This window comes from Gobio gobio, assembly GCF_949357685.1.
Source record: "Gobio gobio genome assembly, chromosome: 24".
Lineage (NCBI taxonomy): Eukaryota > Metazoa > Chordata > Actinopteri > Cypriniformes > Gobionidae > Gobio > Gobio gobio.
In genome coordinates, this window is record NC_137120.1 from 26,971,204 (window position 1) to 26,991,445 (window position 20,242).

General features: G+C 40.5%; 3 protein-coding genes across 3 annotated transcripts in view; all 3 read left to right on the forward strand.

Annotated features, from left to right (window-relative positions):
• The window catches only part of glis2a (GLIS family zinc finger 2a), a 28,494-nt gene extending 23,220 nt beyond the window's left edge, over positions 1 to 5,274 (forward strand). Inside the window, exon 7 of the mRNA XM_079808506.1 lies at positions 274 to 5,274. Coding sequence (XP_079664632.1) covers positions 274 to 911 — 638 coding nt within the window. The 3' untranslated portion in view covers positions 912 to 5,274. The remainder of the gene's footprint in view (positions 1 to 273) is intronic.
• b3galt10.1 (beta-1,3-galactosyltransferase 10, tandem duplicate 1) lies at positions 4,355 to 14,141 on the forward strand. Its single transcript, XM_079808507.1, has 2 exons — positions 4,355 to 5,923; positions 12,649 to 14,141. The coding sequence occupies exons 1-2, from the start codon at positions 5,886 to 5,888 to the stop codon at positions 13,781 to 13,783; spliced, it is 1,173 nt and encodes a 390-aa protein (XP_079664633.1). The 5' UTR covers positions 4,355 to 5,885; the 3' UTR covers positions 13,784 to 14,141.
• A 3,791-nt stretch (positions 14,142 to 17,932) lies between these two features.
• On the forward strand, positions 17,933 to 18,886 carry LOC307120172 (beta-1,3-galactosyltransferase 2; the record flags this gene model as incomplete). Its single annotated transcript, XM_079807059.1, has 1 exon — positions 17,933 to 18,886. One exon carries the CDS (start codon positions 17,933 to 17,935, stop codon positions 18,884 to 18,886), a length of 954 nt encoding a protein of 317 aa, XP_079663185.1.
• Between the last annotated feature and the right edge of the window lie 1,356 nt (positions 18,887 to 20,242).

Below are 20,242 nucleotides of genomic sequence, written 5' to 3' on the forward strand. Positions count from 1 at the left end.
ATTTTAATAATAATTTGAATAATTTCAGTTTGTAGAATTAATTTTAGAATTAGATTTGTATTTATGTTTTTTATTTAAGTGTGGACTTAATACCAGAATACCAGTACTTTTGACTTTCCAAAAAACCATTCACACATCCACATTTTCCCACACAAAACGACAGGTCTCTACAGGCCTGTGCCGTCTGGTTATCACTGACGGACATCAGCTGTCTCGACCCCTGCATTCCTCCAGTACAGCCTTTGATTATCTCTTGCTCTTCTGCCCTCTCAGGAGAGAAGCCGTACATCTGTCCTTACGAAGGCTGCAACAAGCGCTACTCGAACTCCAGTGACCGCTTCAAACACACGCGCACGCACTACGTGGACAAACCCTACTGCTGTAAAATGGTGGGCTGTCTGAAGCGCTACACCGACCCCAGTTCTCTCCGCAAACACATAAAGGCACACGGCCACGCTGTAGTGCAGGAACGCGCCACCTCCCCGAGAATCAACAGACTGGAATCGGACGGTGCATCTTCGGTTGATGGCCGGCGTATGGATCGATCTTACCCAGGGGCGGCTCACTTCATCTTGCCAGGTGCGGCGACAACCTTATTTGGGGCTCACGCCTTTACCGGGCCCCTTGGCGGTCACCCCTTGGATCTGTCCAGGCTCGGCCCGCTTTTAGGAGCAGGCCCGCTGCTGTACCCCAGCTCCGGTGCTCTTGGGCTTGGGAAGATGCCTATCTTGCACCCCTTGTTGTTGCCGCCATTCGGTCTCAGTGGCGGTCAGTCTGAAAGAGGGGTTGAGGAAGAGGAGGATGCTGATGATGATGACGATGAAGGCAGGATGGGAGCAGGACGGGGCCCTCACTCCTGGGTCGTGATCCCTCCGGGAATGCTGTTCTTGAAACAGGTGGCGATCTCGTAAAGAGAGTCATTGCCGTGTTCACACTGCACGCAAATCTGATTTGGATGTCACACCTGATCAAACTGAATGAAAGCAGATCTGTCACATCTCGCCCCGAATGAGGCTAAAAAACTACTTGGAAATATGATAGAACTATTAAGAGTTCAGATTTGGAATTGTTCACGAATGTGATGTGAATCCGGTTTGTTTGTTTCCTGTTCACACTACAAAAACGAAACTGGTTTGTGTCAGATACGGCAAAAAATGCTTCTGAACAAGGCTGTTTACACCAAGCACAATAACGATAACTGTAAAAGGTTTTAATAATTATTCAAACTATAAGAATATCGCATTCTACACCACAACTATAACGACTGATGAACAATCTCATTGGAATCACTTTAAGAACGATTTTTTCCAGCTGGAAAATGATTAAAAACATTGATAGCCGGTCAAAATCCATCCTGCTTTAGCATTTAAAGCGGCAGACTACAAAACTGCAGCGCGCACTAAACAATGTTATTGTGTATTCAAGTGATCTTTATAGTACAATTCTTAGTGTAAACCGATTTAAGCCGGGTGCACACTGTGCGATTTTGGCCACGATTTGGCTGTCTGAGACAAATTTTGAAATCCTAAAAGATTTCTCTGATCCTAGGCTAAAATTTGAAGTCTTTGATCCTTAGTTTGACACGTGCACCGACAACCGATTAATGACCGTTGCGATCAAATTTTACCTCGGACAAAATTCTGGCAGTGTCAGAAGATTTGTGGCGCAATCCTGCAGTGTGACTTCTCCTAGGAAGACCGTCAAATCAAGAACCAATAGGAGCGCAGAACCTGATGACGCATTTCGTGCGACAACATCAAATCACAACAGAGAACAAGTCGAAAAGAGTCAGGTGAATGAAAAATGCCACCACTTGTTTTTGTTGTTTGCTGAACTACCATTCAGCAAACAACAAAACTACCATTGTGCCATTGGCTACCATTGTGTCTGTGAATGCGGCTCACCGTTACCGAACGTGTCACGGATTGATGACATAAAACTCAGTCCGTACGAGTCTCTTGCTTGCGTCCGTTTTTTGCGTCTGACTGTCGTACAGTCTGACATAATGACAACTGAGATCCTACAGTGTGACATGTATTTCATCGGGAATCATGTTCGTACAGTCTGACAAGTAACATTCGCAGAGGATTTTGAAAAATCGCACAGTGTGCAGGACCCTTTAGTCAATCGCGCACACAATATTTGAATGTTAGTCATTAAGGTGCTGCCTTTTAGGAGAATCATGTGGGAGAGGGATTAAATACACAATATTATGTGGCAAAATTCCAATATTGATTATTCTGTATTTCCAGACAAATATTCATGCACATCAAAGATGTCAAAATGTACGTAATGTCATATCTGACGATAAATGCCTAGTGGGTGGAGCTTCATAATTCATAATCTCCACCTTGATTTGTCCAGATTAGTCTCATGGTGACTACTGACAGCTGCTTTGACACTGGCCAAACAAAGTGAACAGGATGTGAAATGAAAAGCAAATGGTATGACACACAGCTTTAGAACTATACTATAAACACCTGCAGTCAGTGACCTAACGAAACAGTTTGTACTAAACCATTCGCTTTTGTTCCACAACTAGGATATGTTCAGTTTAAAAAATACATTACATAAAAAATAAAACACTAAAAATCAAGTGATTTTAGGCATCACAACCTTATAATGTACAGTGTGAAACTATTCATCACTCATTCTTACTTTTAAAAGTGTTATTAAATTATTAGTGCTGTTAACGTTAGGCAAAGACAATCTAAACTGAAAAATTAGGGTGAATGTGATATCTTTTAAAAAGATACATTTTATTAATTCAAATAATATAAAAATCTCTTATAGCCGACATGTTAATTTATATCAGATGTGTGTCTTAAGCCCCGTTTCCATCGAAATTATCCTGAACAATTTTTTCCAGGAACTATTCCCCCAGACCTGCTGCTGTCTGCGTTTTCATCACGGTTTAAAGTACCGTGAAGATGAGTCCGGTGATGTAGGACTGCACGCGACTTTCCAATTCCCACTGGATTTCGCCTCATAAACTTAATAAAGCCTGAACCTCGTCGATGGTTCAACGAGTCCATTGTTGATTCGAATAGCAAACAACTCTTACTGCACGCACCGCAACAGACTTTTAGGTTGATTTAAAATGCTGCGTGAACTCAACCAATCAGCATGTTCAGTGCCCAGTTCCCACCCCCGAAAGTTCCTGAACTTTGAAAAAGTACTACCTCGCAAGCAGGGCCGTTTTGAGGGGGACATTTTTACCCGGTTCCTGCGGTCGAAACGCATCGAGTACCACCCAAGCGGCAACCTCCCACAGTCTCTCTTGAAGCCAACACGGAAGTGACTTAAACTGCAATTCAAAGACTGGTGGGTAGAGACAGGCTCCAAAAGGGAGTCAAATCCATGTTAAAATGGCCAACTTTACAGCAGAAAAAAATATGTTTACAGCCTGGTACAAAAAGCGATTTTTGTCTATACAGCTAAAAAAGGGTTTTTGGGGTTCTTCACCGGTTCTTTGACTAAGGTGCTATATAGCACCTCTGAAGAACCGCTGAAGAACCACTGAAGCACCAAAATTGGTGCTATATAGCACTAAAAAAGGTTCCCCTATGATTACGCGCCAAGAACCCTTTTTGGTGCCATATAGAACCTTTTTTTTGCATGGTTTCAGCAACCAGGCACCTCAGTTCCACCCACGTCCCGCCTCTTTGCCCATTTTCAGTTATCCGGGAGTGATGCGTGATGACACGCTGCCAAGATGTCAACGGCCGGCTTTTATGCTTCAATGATTTTTGGAAACCTACGGGTGCAACACCAAGGGGGTAATCCAGCACCCGGAAAGCGTACCTTCCATAGGGGCAGCCATTGCTAACCAAGCCATCACCTGCTGTTAGCATCCCATTGACTCCCATTCATTTTGGCGTCACTTTGACAGCGAATAACTTTACATCTGAGGCGTTTAAAGACTCCATTTGACCATTGTTTATTTCTAAAGAAACACGACAATGTATAAAAGGCCCCATTACCTTGTATCTTACACTATCGCCCCATAGAAGCCGTTTTTGTAAAAAATAGGCTAACGATTGCGTCATAACCACGCGACTCTCTGTCGCACAGTAGAGAAATGACCGTATAGATAGGAGAAGAAGCTCGCAGGCAATCTTTTGCTGTCTATGAGACTATCGGGGGGACGTGGAGGCATAAAGTCCGATAAAGTTAAGGGAGAAGCATGGGGAGAAGCCCATAGAGAGCCAAAAGCAACGGGACTAAATATTTCAACAACGTGTTTCAGATTTCACTTAGCCTAACTACTAGAAGACTTACAACTGTCAGACAGGTTGCTCACGTCACATCTACGTCGTCAAGCTCAGTCTGAGTCTGTGCAGTACGCTCAGCCATCACAAAGTGAGTGCTTTAAATTGACTTCCCTTTTCCCCGTTGAAGCCTATGGGGTCGCTGTGTCCATTTCTTTTACTGTCTATGTGCAACACGGACACTACGTCCATATTTTTTTACATTCTATGGTACCACCCCAAAGTTTCTGGGGAAAGTTCCTTCAGTGGAAACGCGGCTTAATCCGCATATTTCGATACAGTATGCCTCTCTCTTCCAAAAACGAACCGATTCGGGACATATAGGGAAAGTTACATTTGAACAATTTTGTCAGCCAAAATGTGTGATTGCTATAAGCTTGTATTTTCATTATTAGCCATTTAATGGTGCAACTGTGTTTATGTTTTGCAAGTTTTCGAAGACGAGACATTGACTATGTCAAAACTGTGTCATATGATGACATGAGTCCACTTGGACTCCACTATTTTTTTATCCATTATTAAGTTCTGTGGCTAGCGGATTGTAAAACCTTTATGCATGGCTGACATTTCTCACTTAAACGTGAAACCGGAGCGCGGTTTTGCACCGGAAACCCCATATGTAATGTTGTATATCTGCCATGCACAATGGATAAATGCTAAGACTATGGCCTTTCATGGCCAGCGTGAGTATTTTAATGAAATGTATTTGCACAGGATATTTTATCGAAACATATGTTTACCAGTACCAAGTGCCTTCTATTGTAAGGTTGTTATTGACGAAATACAATGTATTAAATACATTTGGATGTATATTGTCAGTTCATTTATGTGTATTTTACCAGTTCAATAGGCTTCTATCGTAAATGTTTTTTACGTTTTCTTGACGTTGAGGCTAATGTCTCATGAAGTCGTACCATACCACAGGACGTCTGTCAATGTGACCGGAATGAGATTTATGAAATTGAGGACTATGACTATAAGTCCAATAAAGAGTGCAATGACCAAACTGTGTACAGTGTTATTTTATCTAACGTGGGTTAAATGCCTTTACATTTATTGTCACAAGGGTAACTGTTTGATAAGTTTATACACATCAGTCAGCGGAAGCATATTTTGCTTTAAAACAACTGCTTTGCATTAACTATGTATGGAAAATTGTTGTCTATTTGAAAATAACCATACAACACTGGCCCACTTGCCCAACCCCCTGTAATGTCTAGTGTTTTGTGCCTTGTTCTTGCCATGTTTCATCCTGTCATGTGCTCCCTTGTCATGTTCTGAAGTATTCCATGTTTTTAAGTCCTTTGCCATTTTGTTTTTGTAGCTTTGTTACCTGTAACCGCTGTTTGGTGAGTGTCTTCATGTTCAAGTTTAGTCATGTTTCACAGTCAAGTAATAGTCATTGTTTTATTTGAAGTTATGTTAAATAAAACTGCATTTGGGTTCACTATAACTTGCTCCAGTGGATCTATGTTACACCCCCTTCCTCAGTGAACACCTGTTTGAGGTGGGAGGGGGCGGGGCAACCTATAATTCTAAGGCAGCTTTAACTCTCTGGTTTTCAGCTAAATGGGCCATTGATTGCCCTGATCCCAGATGCACACATAGCAAGACATGGAGGTGAAACTCTCCAATGGATATGGCTGGAAGAGGTGAGCTCAAATTTGCCTTTGTCTTTTGTTTAAACAATGAACTTGTGTCTATAAATTAATATTGTGTGCAGTTTATGGTCTTCTGATATTTTAATAATGCTCTGGTGTGGTAATTTTGTAAACTACAACTACATGGATATGACAAATATGCTGAATTGAAGATAACTCCTAACTACAACTTTTCAGGATCTGTAAAAAACTAAAATACTTCATTTAAAATTTAGAAACTACATTTGAATCTTGGTGGGAAGTAAATGCCTACATTAAAAATTGATCATTTTAGTTTGTGTAGCTCCTGTAGAGGATGCTACCACATATTTAATGTCTAGCCTACCTTAAAGGGATAGTTCTCCCAAAAATGAATCTTCTGTTGTTTACTCACCCTCAAGTTCCAAAACTATGAATTTCTTTCTTCTGCTGAACACACTTCGAAGAATGCCTGTAAGTAAATATTTGATGGGCTCCATTGACTTCGCTATGGAAGTCAATGGAGCCCATCAAATATTTGCTTACGGGCATTCTTCAAAATATCTTTTGTGTTCAGCAGAAGAAAGAAATTCAATTAAAAATTTGGGGTTTAAACTATTCCTTTAAATGCAAGTCTTTGGATGAAATTGTGTAGAGGTGTATTTAGTTCAATCATACAACCTCAAACTCAAAGATTTGGCTATATAACAGTGTTTGGAAGTGACTGACTAAACATTAAAAATAAAGGTTCCAAAAGGGGGTTTTCGCAGTAGTTTCGAAGAACCATTGTTTATTTTCCAAAGAACATTCAGTGAACAGTTTTTGAAAGAACCATTTTCCTATGGAAGCAGATTAGTCTTATTAATAATTCACGCAAAAAACATGATGCACACATGAGTAGCCAATTTCACATGCATGAAATCAAATTCACGTGCACAAAAGACAATTCATGTGCGCAAAATAAAATTATATATTCATAAAATACATTTCACAAACGCAAAACACAATTCGTACAACTGTGCACACAACCTTTCAAATGTTTCAAATTTACGAGTTCGTCCTTGAATGTGCAAATCGTCATTCGGTGTGAATTGCCTTGGATTTGTGTGAGTGTATTTTTGAGACTTTCGTGGCAGTGCTCTCCTCCCACCCGGATCAGTCATACTCTTTAGCAAATCAGATTTAAGCTTATCAATCGACCAATCATAATCACGTGAGGTGGTGCCCACCCGGGTGTTACGCCATTACCTTTCAACCACAGTTCAAGTCATGGCCGAGCAGAGGTATGTGCAGTTTGATCGGTTCATTTCTGTGTTTACTGAAATGAAGAAGTTAGAGATCAGTTGTAGGGATAGTTTATTAACTATTAACAGATGTAACTGCTGTGGTAATCAGATGTCCCATATGAAGAGGAAATTACGCTTGTTTTGTTGTATTTTAGCTGCAGGTACAGAGCCCCTCAGACAGCTCTCTCAGTTACAATCACACAAATGATTGCAAAACAATCATCTGGGTGGCTAATAGCTCCCACTTGAAAAAAATCGATGCGTTTGTGTAAGAAAAATATCCATATTTAAAACGTTATAAAGTAAAGTTTCGGCCGATCGCCTTCCGTATTCAATTTATGGAAAAAGTGTTGAAAGTGCCTCTGCCGTTCAAAAGGCTTCCATTACAAGGTGTGCTCGTCAGACGTCTTGAGTTGCAAGAAGGCACTTTCAACACTTCCGCGGAAGGCGATCGGCTGGAACTTTACTTTATAAAGTTTTAAATATGGATTATTTTCTTACACAAACGCATCGTTTTGATTCAGAAGGCTTTTATTGCAATGGCATTGTGGTTCCATTAAAATGCCCAATGACAGAAGAACTTGTAACCCAGCTTCAAATTGTTAGTCAGCCAATCTCACAACTTTAGAAGAGATATATATATATTTGTCTGTACTAAATGTTGTGGTCCAAAGAAAGATATTTGGAAGAATGTTTGTAACCAACCAGATAGAGCAACCATTGACTACCATAGTAGGGAAAAATACTATGGTAGTCAATGGTTACTCTCTCTCTGCTTTGTTACAAACATTCTTCAAAATATCTTCTTTTGTGTTCAGCAGAACAAAGAAACTCATACAGGTTTGGAACAACTTGAGGGTGAGTAAATGATGACAGAATTTTCATTTTTGGGTGAACTATCCCTTTAATAATGCATAGCAGGGCTTTATTCCTTGAGTGTGCACATATAGTCAACAGCATACAAATGAATACAGTAACAATGCATGACTTTCAACCTCTTGTTGAAACAACAGAGATCCGTGAGAGATCCGAGACCGGTGTGACGTGTCGCTCTCTTACGGCTCTCACTGCTCGTCACATAACCCCCCCCCCCCCCCCCCAATCATTCCTCCTCCGCCCCCTGGCGGCCGGCGGTGGCTCCTCCTGTTGAGGGCAGCCAGCAGCGAGTCCCGTGCTTCCTGCTCCTCCCCATCATGGCGGACGGCAGCAGGCTCAGGCCCACAGTAAACGCCGGCAACTCCTCCGCTCCCTCTTGGATGGCAGCCATCCCACCTCGATCCAGGGGCACGGCAGCACGCTCTCCATCCCACCGGTCTTCCCTTCGTCCAGCACCATCGCCACTCGCAGTCTTCACTTCCGCGCTGCCCGACCTCCTCAGCACCGCAATCCCCCTCAGCAGCTAGGGCTCTTTGTTAACGCAGTTCTTTGTTATGGGAAGAAGGAGGCGGGAACCGGCGAATGTTTAACGGCTTTAATAAATAAATAAACAGAAAGTAAAAGTGGCAGCCCCTCACAGACGACTGCCGCACATACACATAACAAAACGTAAACAAAACAGAATGCAAAATCCAGGCCTGGTCCTCTCTCGTCCTTCACTGTCGTCGCTCCTCTTTTTATGCATCCAAGCTCCTCCGTGAGAGATTGCGTCACTCTCTCACGGTTCTCGCTCGTCCTGCTCGTCACAATAGATGAAATGTAAACGGTCTCCAGTGTATGCACTTCATTACATAAATGACCATCATCAGTTGAATGTGTGGTGGACGTGACATGCAAGTACAAACACACGGCTGTGACTGCTCTTTCCTATCCTTATTAAATAATAGTACAAGACCACGTGAAAAATATCCAAAAACTTTATATTTTTCTGAAAATCGTCTACTTATATACATCCTCTCTCATCATTCAAACCATTGTTATGCTTTCTATGGAGTTTATGAATCTAATATCCTAACATTGTATGGTATGCACATGAATAATTCTTTATGAGGTACATTTACATTTATGCATTCAACAGACGCATTTATCCAAAGCGACTTACAACTGAGGAGTACAGGAAGCGATCCGTCATGAGGTGGCAGCGAGACACAGAAAGTGCCTGAAGTACTAAGTTTTGGACATTGCACAGAGCATCATACACTAGGGCAGGGAAGAAGTAAAGGAAAATTGAAGGAAAATAAGGAAAAGGAGGGTTTTTATTTATTTATTTATTTTCTAAGATAAGGTTAAGTGCTCGTGGAAGAGGTGAGTTTTCAGCTGTCGTTTGAATGTTGTCAGTGATTCTGCAATTCGGATGGAGGTGGGAAGATCGTTCCACCAGCAGGGAACGGTTAATGTAAATGTTCTGGAGAGGGATTTTCTGCCTACCACAAGCCGTTGCCCCTTAGCTGAGCGAAGGCTTCTGGTGGGCCTGTAGACTTGTAGGAGCGATTCAAAGTATGCAGGAGCTGAGCTTGTGGTGGATCTGTAAGCGAGTGTAAGCGCCTTGAACTTGATGCGAGCAGCGAGTGGTAGCCAGTGCAGAGAGATGAAAAGAGGTGTGACGTGGGCCCCTTTGGGTTCGTTGAAGATAAGACGTGCTGCTGCATTCTGGATCATTTGGAGCGTTTTGATCGCACATGATGGAAGTCCAGCCAGAAGCGCATTGCAGTAGTCAAGCCTAGAAATGACCAGGGCCTGGACGAGAAGCTGGGTTGCATGTTCTGCAAAGGTCTGATCTTCCTGATGTTGTGGAGTGCAAACCTGCATGAGCGAGCTGTCTTTGAAATGTGGTCTTTGAAGGACAGCTGGTCGTCAAAGATTACGCCAAGGTTTCTGACCAACCCTTAAGAGGTGATCCGAGATGAACCTAGCTGGATGCTGAAGTCATGTTGGATTGTCGGATTGGCAGGGAAGACGAGCAGTTCAGTTTTTGCCAGGTTGAGCTGTAGGTTTTTTCATCCATGCCGAGATGTCCGCCAGACAGCTGTAGATTCTTGCAGCTACTGTGGGGTCGTCTGGTTGGAATGAAAGGTAGAACTGAGTGTCATCAGCATAGCAGTGGTATGAAAAGCCATGTGCCTGTTTGATGGGTCCCAATGATGTAGTGTAAATGGAGAAGAGGAGAGGTCCAAGCACTGAGCCCTGAGGAACCCCTGTGGTCAGCTGATGTGCTTTGGATACCTCCCCTCTCCAGGCAACCTTGAAAGACCTACCTGTGATATAGGACTCAAACCAGTGGAGTGAAATCCCTGTGATGCCCAGTGATGAAAGGGTGGACAGAAGAATCTGATGATTGACCATGTCAAAGGCAGCAGATAGATCGAGGAGGACACGGACTGGTGATTTGGAATCAACTTTTGCAATAGTAAACATAAGAATCCATCAATACTTACTATACATTTTTATTTTCACGTGGCCTAAACAGCAGTTAATAAACTATCGCAACAACTGATCTCTAACTTCTTCATTTCAGTAAACACAGAAATGAACCGATCAAACTGCACATACCTCTGCTCAGCCATGATTTGAACTGTGGTCGAAAGCTGATGACGTAACACCCAGGTGGGCACGCCCTCACGTGATTATGATTGGTCGATTGACAAGCTTTAATCTGATTGGCTAAAGAGTACGACTGATCCGGGTGGGAGGAGAGCACTGCCAGGAAAGTCTCAAAAATACACACACACAAATCCAAGGCAATTCACACGCAAATGACGATTTGCACATTCACATTAAAGGATGAACGTGTAAATTTGAAACATTCAAAAGTTTTGTGTGCACAGTTGTATATCTACGAATTGTGTTTTGCATTTGTGAAATGTATTTTATGAATATATAATTTTATTTTGCGCACATGAATTGTTTTTTGTGCACGTGAATTTGGTTTCATGCATGTGAAATTGGCTACACATCGTGCATCGTGTTTTTTGCATGAATTATTAATGAGACTAATCTCGGTCCATAAGCTCGGAAAAAGAGGCTACAATTTGCACGAACTCACCAAAATTGGACAGTTGAAGACTGGAAAAATGTTGCCTGGTCTGATGAGTCTCGATTTCTGTTGAGACATTCAGATGGTAGAGTCAGAATTTGGCGTAAACAGAATGAGAACATGGATCCATCATGCCTTGTTACCACTGTGCAGGCTGGTGGTGGTGGTGTAATGGTGTGGAGGATGTTTTCTTGGCACACTTTAGGCCCCTTATAGTGCCAATTGGGCATCGTTTAAATGCCACAGGCTACCTGAGCATTGTTTTTGACCACGTCCATCCCTTTATGACCACCATGTACCCATCCTCTGATGGCTACTTCCAGCAGGATTATGCACCATGTCACAAAGCTCAAATCATTTCAAATTGGTTTCTTGAACATGACAATGAGTTCACTGTACTAACATGGCCCCCACAGTTACCAGATCTCAACCCAATAGAGCATCTTTGGAATGTGGTGGAACGGAAGCTTCGTGCCCTGGATGTGCATCCCACAAATATGGAATGCAAAAACCTTGAAGCTCAAAGCCGTTTAGAATGCAGATAGAACATTATAATTCTAAGGTGGCGAAATGGTGTCCACTGTTAATTCAGGGCACTCCATTTAGGGTTAATATATCATGGTCATTTTCTCCAAACCACTTGAGGGCAGTGTCAGTAGATTGACAGCAATATTGTAACAGTAGCTACTCTATTGTATTCCAAATATTCATAGCTTGATGGCATCATTAATCCAAGCTGACAGCGATAGCCATGTGGCAAATGCCCCAAGCATATCTGTGAAAAACCTTTATACAAGGAGGTCAATTAAGCAAAAAAAAATATATTAGTATGTACAGTAAAGTATGATGAATATGTATTTTATGAACTAAAATTTAGAGTAAAATGTAGTTTTTGTACACCAAAAACGAACTGTCCATGTATGTGGACGTCATGCAACATTGGAGTCAGATTTCATAAAGTCTGATTTCTCTAACCTGCTAGTATATCTGTTCTATTTTTGCAAATATGTTTTGAATTGTCTTATACAGTAATAAAACAGACGTTTAACAAATATATCAACATAAATAACAAACATAAATATCAACATTCAAAATTACAAATTACGGCATTAAATGGCAACTTTACACATACCTACCGAGACAAATTTGCATTTTCCCAAACAGGGACAGCATACAGCACACAGTACAGAATAATATAGAATATCCCAGAGGACAGTGGAAATGACAGCATTGATGAGGAGTATGTGCCAGCAAAGCCCAGTTCATATTGCTTTCCGCATATATGTAACTACGTTATAGTTCCTACAATATGTGTTTTATCGTTGTTATATTCATGTTTTTAATAACTGGGCTGATATATATGAATTTAGAACAGAGCCATATCGCCAAATGTAAATTTCGCAAAGTATGCCAATAAAAAGTTGACTAAAAGTTTGTCTATGGTGTTTTTGACGTAAGTGGACCTGACTGAAATACCTTTACTGTTTTTTTTTCTCTCTTAGGTGCAGTTTGGCTCAGGATAGAGCTCAACACAGGTGCCACATTAAAAAAGGATTCATTCTGCTGCTTACATTGACATTCTTATCGTCTGCCATTATTCACTTCTCTGATTTCTCTCTCAAGACCATTGAGCTTCCTGACAACTTGTATAAAAATGTGGTAAATCAGATACACTCCTATTACATGATTATTAAGTTGCCTTCTGGCCGTGATAATCAAACAATATTTTTAGCACCTGCACCGAACGCTAATCAACAAGTCCAACAAAGAGCTACACAAATTTCTACACAAACCACAGCAATTTCAGTGCATCATCATGTAGCTCATCCAAGCAACTATCACTTCATTCTGGACGAACCGGATAAATGTAGACAGTGGGATCCGTTCCTAGTCTTGATGGTCCCTGTGGCGCCCAATCAGGTTAAAGCTCGTAACGCCATCCGGAGCACATGGGGGAATGAGAGCACAGTCCAGGGAAAAGCAGTGATCACTTTGTTCTTGGTGGGTTTGACTGGAGGATCAAACTCTGAAAAAGTTCAACAGCAGCTGGAGGAAGAGAGCCGACAACACAGAGACTTACTGCAGAGCAACTTTGTGGACTCGTACTTCAACCTGACCATAAAGACGATGGTGATCATGGACTGGTTGGCCACTCGCTGCCCTCAAGCGAATTTCAGTATGAAGGTCGATTCTGACATGTACATAAACATAGAAAACTTGATGACTCTCCTATTGGCACCCAACACACCCAGACAGAACTACATCACTGGAGTGGTGATGTGGAACCGGTCCGTTGTCAGAAACAAACACTCAAAATGGTACGTGTCAGAGGAGCTGTACCCCGAACCGAAATACCCCACTTACCTGCTGGGAATGGGATATGTTTTCTCCAATGACCTGCCAGAAAAAATAGTTGAGGCTTCCAAGGCCATAAAGCCCTTCAACATTGAAGACGCATATGTGGGCGCTTGTCTGAAACATTTGGACATTGCACCCTTATCCCCCCCAGACCCTTCACTGTTTAGAGTATATATGGGACACTATAAACGAGAGGATTTTCTCAGGGTCATTACAACAATCCTGGGATCCCCACAGCAGCTAATAGACATCTGGAAGGACGTAAAGAGGCCCACGTAAAAGAAATCAAATTTGAATGTTTAGTGGTTGCCTGAATTTGATATACATACATCTTATGTGAAAGACTGTGATGATGTGCAGATTTTTGGAAAAATCAATCTGTTTTTATGGAAGACACAATCAGTGAACTTGAATTTGAATTTGTATGTTAGGTCAAGTAAATAGTTATTTATAAATCTATATGGTAACTTATTTTTTTCTTTTAGATTAAATATTTATAAAGTATGTATTATGTATATGATGTATATGGATATATGGATATGTATTGTGTGTGTTTATACTTACTTATAGCAGAGGCTGTCATTATGATTTTAAATTTAGATTTAGTAATTATTAAAGTAAATAAAATAATTTTGTTAAAACGCTGTCATTTTTTTTGTGGTATCAGTGAATATCTCCACTAAAATGTAAAGATCGACATATAGCTTATGTTTCATATACAGGACTAGATTTATGTTGACTATAAATATCCAGAATAAAAATAAAATAACTGTATTTGTATTAAATAAAATAACTGATTTTTAGGACCGTCTGCCTGTCCACAAACCACATAGCAATAGACATTTCAGAAAAAAAAGAATTTTATTTTATCGTAGTTGCTTTCAGTACTTTACAACTCAAATGTTGACAAGGTCCTATTGGAACCCTCTTCTTGTATTTTGCATGTCATGCAAATATATTGGTATGGCGGTGCGGCAGCTTCCAGACTATTATAATGCCTTAGATCATCAAAACATTTAGACATTAAAAAACACTGTATTTAGAACCATCTGAAATATCAGGAAATATCTTAAGAGAGCTATTGATATTTTTCAGTGCCAGTTCGCATCAGAAACACAATTGAAAACATTTTGAGACAGAGTAGAAAGATTGGTGGTAAGAGATGGGTGGTAACATGATCCTTTTGAGGAGCAAAATTAACTTCACCAACTCACGACACACTTGACAGCCTCCCCAGGTGGTTTTTAAAGGATCCAATAGGTCAGGAAAAAGGACGAGGAGGAGCAAACCAGATACAGCGACTCTGAAGACACAAGTCTGGTATTGCTGTTACTCTCAAGACAAGGCAAGATAAGGTATGTATTTTACAGATTTGATTTTGTATTTTGTTATGGCTTTAAGCATCTTAGGGTAAATTGCATCTCAGGTTTTTAGAGAGGAGAAAGTACTTAATTTGCATCAGGGAAATTTAATATAATTTGCTGAAGAGCCTGTAGTGAAAATCATTTGCTTGTTTACCTCAGAGAAGCACAGTGCTTTTGCATTTTATCAACTGTGTAACGATGACCCACTTTTTTAAAGGGATAGTTCACCTAAAAATACCTAAAAGAATATAATCATATTCTCACCCTTATGCCTTTTGAAACTTGTATGTCTTTGTCTGAGCTATTCCTTTAAAGTTTAAATTAAAATTACGGAGCCACTAAATGGAAATTGTGATGGAAGGAAAAAATATATTTCAATGTTTTTGTATTCCCTGGCAAAACTTTTGCATTCCCCCGAGAAACTTTGCATTTGCTTGCAAAACTTTTGCGTTCCCTGCAAAACATGTTCCCCTGAGTAACTTTACGTTCCCTCACAAAACCTTTGTGTTCTCCTGAGAAACTTTAAGCTCGCTCACAAAACTTTTGTAAAACCTTTGTGTTCCCCAGAGAAATTTTACTTTCCCTCGAAAAAACCTTTACATTTGCTTGAAAAACTTTTGTTCTCTCGTAAAATATGTTCCCTAGAGAAACTTTACGCTCAGTTGCAAAAACTTTGCGTTCCCCGTGAAACTTTACGTTCGCTCAAAAAACTTTTGTTCCCCCGAGAAACTTTACGTTTGCTCAAAAAACTTTTATGTTCCCTCTGAAATCCTTTGCTTTCCCCTGAGAAAATTTACATTCACTAGCAAAACTTTTGTTACCTTCCAAAACCTTTCTTCCCCCCAGAAATTTTACTTCACTAGCAAAACTTTTGTGTTACCTTTCAAAACCTTTCTTCCCCCCAGAAACTTTACGTTCCCTTACAAAATGTTTGTGTTCCCTTCCAAAACCTTTGTGTTCCCCCGAGAAACTTTACGTTCCCTCACAAAATTATGTTCCCTCCCAAATCCTTTGCGTTCCCCTGAGAAACTTTACATTCACTAGCAAAACTTTTGTGTTCCCTTCCAAAACCTTTGCATTCCCCTGAGAAACTTTACATTCACTAGCAAAACTTTTGTGTTCCCTTCCAAAACCTTTGCATTCCCCTGAGAAACTTTACATTCACTAGCAAAACTTTTGTGTTACCTTTCAAAACCTTTCTTCCCCCCAGAAACTTTACGTTCCCTTACAAAACGTTTATGTTCCCTTCCAAAACCTTTGTGTTCCCCCGAGAAACTTTACGTTCCCTCACAAAATTATGTTCCCTCCCAAATCCTTTGCGTTCCCCCGAGAAACTTTACATTCACTTGCAAAACTTTTGTGTTCCCTTCCAAAACCTTTGCATTCCCCTGAGAAACTTTACATTCACTAGCAAAACTTTTGTGTTACTTTTCAAAACCTTTGCGTTCCCCCGAGAAACTTTACATTCACTAGCAAAACTTTTGTGTTACCTTCCAAAACCTTTGCGTTCCCCCGAGAAACTTTACATTCACTAGCAAAACTTTTGTGTTACCTTCCAAAAACCTTTGCGTTCCCCCGAGAAACTTTACATTCACTAGCAAAACTTTTGTGTTATCTTCCAAATCTTTGCGTTCCCCCGAGAAACTTTACATTCACTAGCAAAACTTTTGTGTTACCTTCCAAAACCTTTGCGTTCCCCCGAGAAACTTTACATTCACTAGCAAAACTTTTGTGTTACCTTCCAAAACCTTTGCGTTCCCCCGAGAAACTTTACATTCACTAGCAAAACTTTTGTGTTACCTTCCAAAACCTTTGCGTTCCCCCGAGAAACTTTACATTCACTAGCAAAACTTTTGTGTTACCTTCCAAAACCTTTGCGTTCCCCCGAGAAACTTTGTTCCCTCACAAAACTATTATGTTCCCTTGCAAATCCTTTGCGTTCCTCTAAGAAACTTTACATTCACTAGCAAAACTTTTGTGTTCCCTTTCAAAACCTTTGTGTTCCCCCGAGAAACTTTGTTCCCTCACAAAACTATTATGTTCCCTCCCAAATCCTTTGCGTTCCCCTGAGAAACTTTACATTCACAAGCAAAACTTTTGTGTTCCCTTCCAAAACCTTTGTGTTCCCCCGAGAAACTTTACATTTACTAGCAAAACTTTTGTGTTACCTTCCAAAACCTTTCTTCCCCCCAGAAACTTTACGTTCCCTCACAAAACTTTTGTGTTCCCTTCCAAAACCTTTGTGTTCCACCGAGAAACTTTATGTTCCCTCACAAAATTTTTATGTTCCCTCCCAAATCCTTTGCGTTCCCCTGAGAAACTTTACATTCACTAGCAAAACTTTTGTGTTACCTTCCAAAACCTTTGTGTTCCCCCGAAAAGCTTTATGGTTCCCTCACAAAACTTTTATGTTCCCTTGCAAATTCTTTGCGTTCTCCTGAGAAACTTTACATTCACTCGCAAAACTTTTGTGTTCCCTTCCAAAACCTTTGTGTTCCCCCGAGAAACTTTACGTTCACTCGCAAAACTTTTGTGTTCCCTTGTAAAAAACCTTTGCCTTCCCCTGAGAAACTTGTGTTCTTTGCGAGCAAACGCAAAGTTTCTCGGAGGAATACAAATTTTTTTTGAAAGAACTTAAAGTTTCTCAGGGGGACGCAAAACTTCTGCTAGAAAATGCAAAAGCATTGACAAATTCACAAGTTTGTTTGCCCATATAATCTTCAGCTTCAACTCGAGATGAGATATAGCCCGCAGTGGGACTACTAATGCTAAAGTATGAGTATGGTAGCAAAATGCCTAAATTATGTTGGTGGAGTTGGGGAGGTGGAGGGATGCCAAAACAACTGATGCCAGAGCAAGGTGAGCGGCTGCTTATATGCTCTGGAAGTTAATTGAAAGATTAGATGGGTTCACTCCTCCCAAAATTAAGTTTAAGAACTTAACTCATTTTTCATTTTTAATCTCATTTCTTCCCCCATCACCATGTCCCATCAGGTGGAAATTCAAGCTAGAAATAAAACACATTTTTAAACAAAATCTTTCTTTTCTTTTCAGCCTCGTTCAGATGTTCTGTAAGAGTTGGCTGCTGGTTGGTCTCCTCATCCTACTTAATGTCTTATTGCTGTATTTCACTGCTACTACCCTCGAAAGAAGAAAGTGGCAGAAGGTGGCGAAACAAAAAGGGAACCAGCATGTTGCTTACCCTCAAAATTACAAATTTATCCTCGACCAGCCAGAGAAGTGTGAACAACAAAAGCCCTTTGTGGTGGTTATCGTTCCTGTAGCACCGGAGAACTTCAAGGCACGGAAGATCATCAGGATAACGTGGGGCAGCGAGGCGCTCGTCCAGGACGGAGTGGTGGTGGTTCTGTTTCTTCTGGGCTCACGAAGTGGTAACAAAACACTGCAGGAGCAACTCCAGAATGAGAGCCAACAGTACCAAGACCTTCTGCAGAGCAACTTTCAGGATTCCTACAGGAATCTGACCATTAAAACCATGGTGATGATGGAATGGCTCAGCAGAAAGTGTCAACAGGCGTCCTACGCGGTGAAAGTGGACGCCGACGTGCTCCTCAACATGAAAAACCTAATACAAATGCTTGTGAATCTCAAAACACTACGACATAACTACATTACCGGCCTTGTATTGTATGGCAACAGTGTCATAAGAGATCCATCCAGCAAGTTTTATGTTCCTCACAATGTGTATCCTAAATCCAGCTTTCCTCCGTATCCTCTTGGGATGTGTTATATCTTTTCTGTGGACTTGCCAAGGAAGATCCTACAAGTCTCAAGGCAAATCAGTCCTATTTTTATTGAGGATGCATATCTGGGCATATGCTTGAAGCATTTGGGTATTAGCCCTAAGAAACCACCAAATATCAGGCAGTTTGTGGTCCGTCCACCACCACAATTCAATCTCTGTTACTATTCTGGACTGATAGCAATACTTACAGACAGCCTGACTCAGCTGAATTCCTATTGGATGGATATCCACTCATCAAGCCAACATTGCTGAGATGCAAAGTTTCTGTAGCTAAAGGTTCGGTTTAATTCATTCTACAAAAGCAATCTGTTTGTTTTACTTAAAACCACTTGGGTCACATGGATTACTTTTATGACATCTTTACTACCTTTCTGGGTCTTGAAAGTGGTAGTTGCGTAGGCCCAGGGCTGGCCCAAGCCCTTATGGGGCCCTAAGCAGAATTTTATTTGGGGGCCCCTTGGTGCCACCAATACGATTTACTATTGTCAATTTTTGATAATTCGCACACCCAGTATCAATGTTATTAGTTGTTGTTACATCATATCTGCCTGTCATGTTTTTAGCCTTATATGGTTTTTAATTGTATCAGTAGCAAACCCACAAGAGTGCTCAGGTGTTAATATTCAAAGTACAGTACTACAGTTCAGACTGGAATGTGTAATTATTATTATTTTTTTTTTAAGAACTGAATATGCTCGCTTTCCCCCAGGATTCTTTGATGAATAGAAGGTTCAAAAGAACAACATTTATTTGAAACAGAAGCTTTCAAAGAATCCTAAAAACATTGTACACAGCTTTGTTCAACACTGATAATAATAAATAATAAATGTTTCTTGAGCATCAAATCATCATATGATTTCTGAAGGATCGTGACACTGAAGACTGGAGTAATGAGGCTGAAAATCCAGCTTTGATCATAGGAATAAATTACACTTTACTATATATTCACAGAAAACAGATGTTTTACACTGGAATCATATTTCACAAAATTACTGTTTTTACTGTATTTTTGATCAAATAAATGCAGCCTTGGTGAGCAGAAGAGACTTATTTTAAAAACAAGAAATGTTAATTTCTTTCAAACATTAAACATCTTTTATTTTGGCGGGAATACAATTTTATTTTTTACATTCCATTCGACTGTGTCGAAAGAACCTTTTTATTTTCGAAATAAAAACTTCCAAAATGCAGGGGCGTAAATTTTATCTAACAGTAGGGGGGGACGATAAACATGAAATTTCTTAAGAGCAATTTTTGAAGGGGACACAAATAATATAGCCAAAATCGTACTTGTAAGGATATGTGTACCACAAAAAAAAAAAATTGTGCTTATTTGGCGTTTTGGTGCACTGAATAATTATCTAATGTCCGTTTTTCTTTTCTCTGTCATTTTATCTGACCAACAACACAAAGCAATAGTTGTTTAAATATGAGTAGGTTCACCACACAGTCATATTATTTAAAATGATCTTGCATCCTCCACATAGTATTTTATACTATGATATTCAGATCTTTAGATATTCAACTGCAGCAAGCCCTCTGATCTGCCACTTATCATATTGAGCAAAACCCAACACAGATCTGACAGAGCGCCGCGCGCATATAGGC

What these genes read in the sequence shown, in the direction of transcription:
- b3galt10.1 (XM_079808507.1), top strand. Translation starts at nt 5,886, where the DNA reads ATGGAGGTGAAACTCTCCAATGGATATGGCTGGAAGAG. An exon ending in AATGGATATGGCTGGAAGAG is followed by an intron (nt 5,924 to 12,648) that starts GTGAGCTCAAAT and finishes TTTCTCTCTTAG; the next exon opens with GTGCAGTTTGGCTCAGGATA.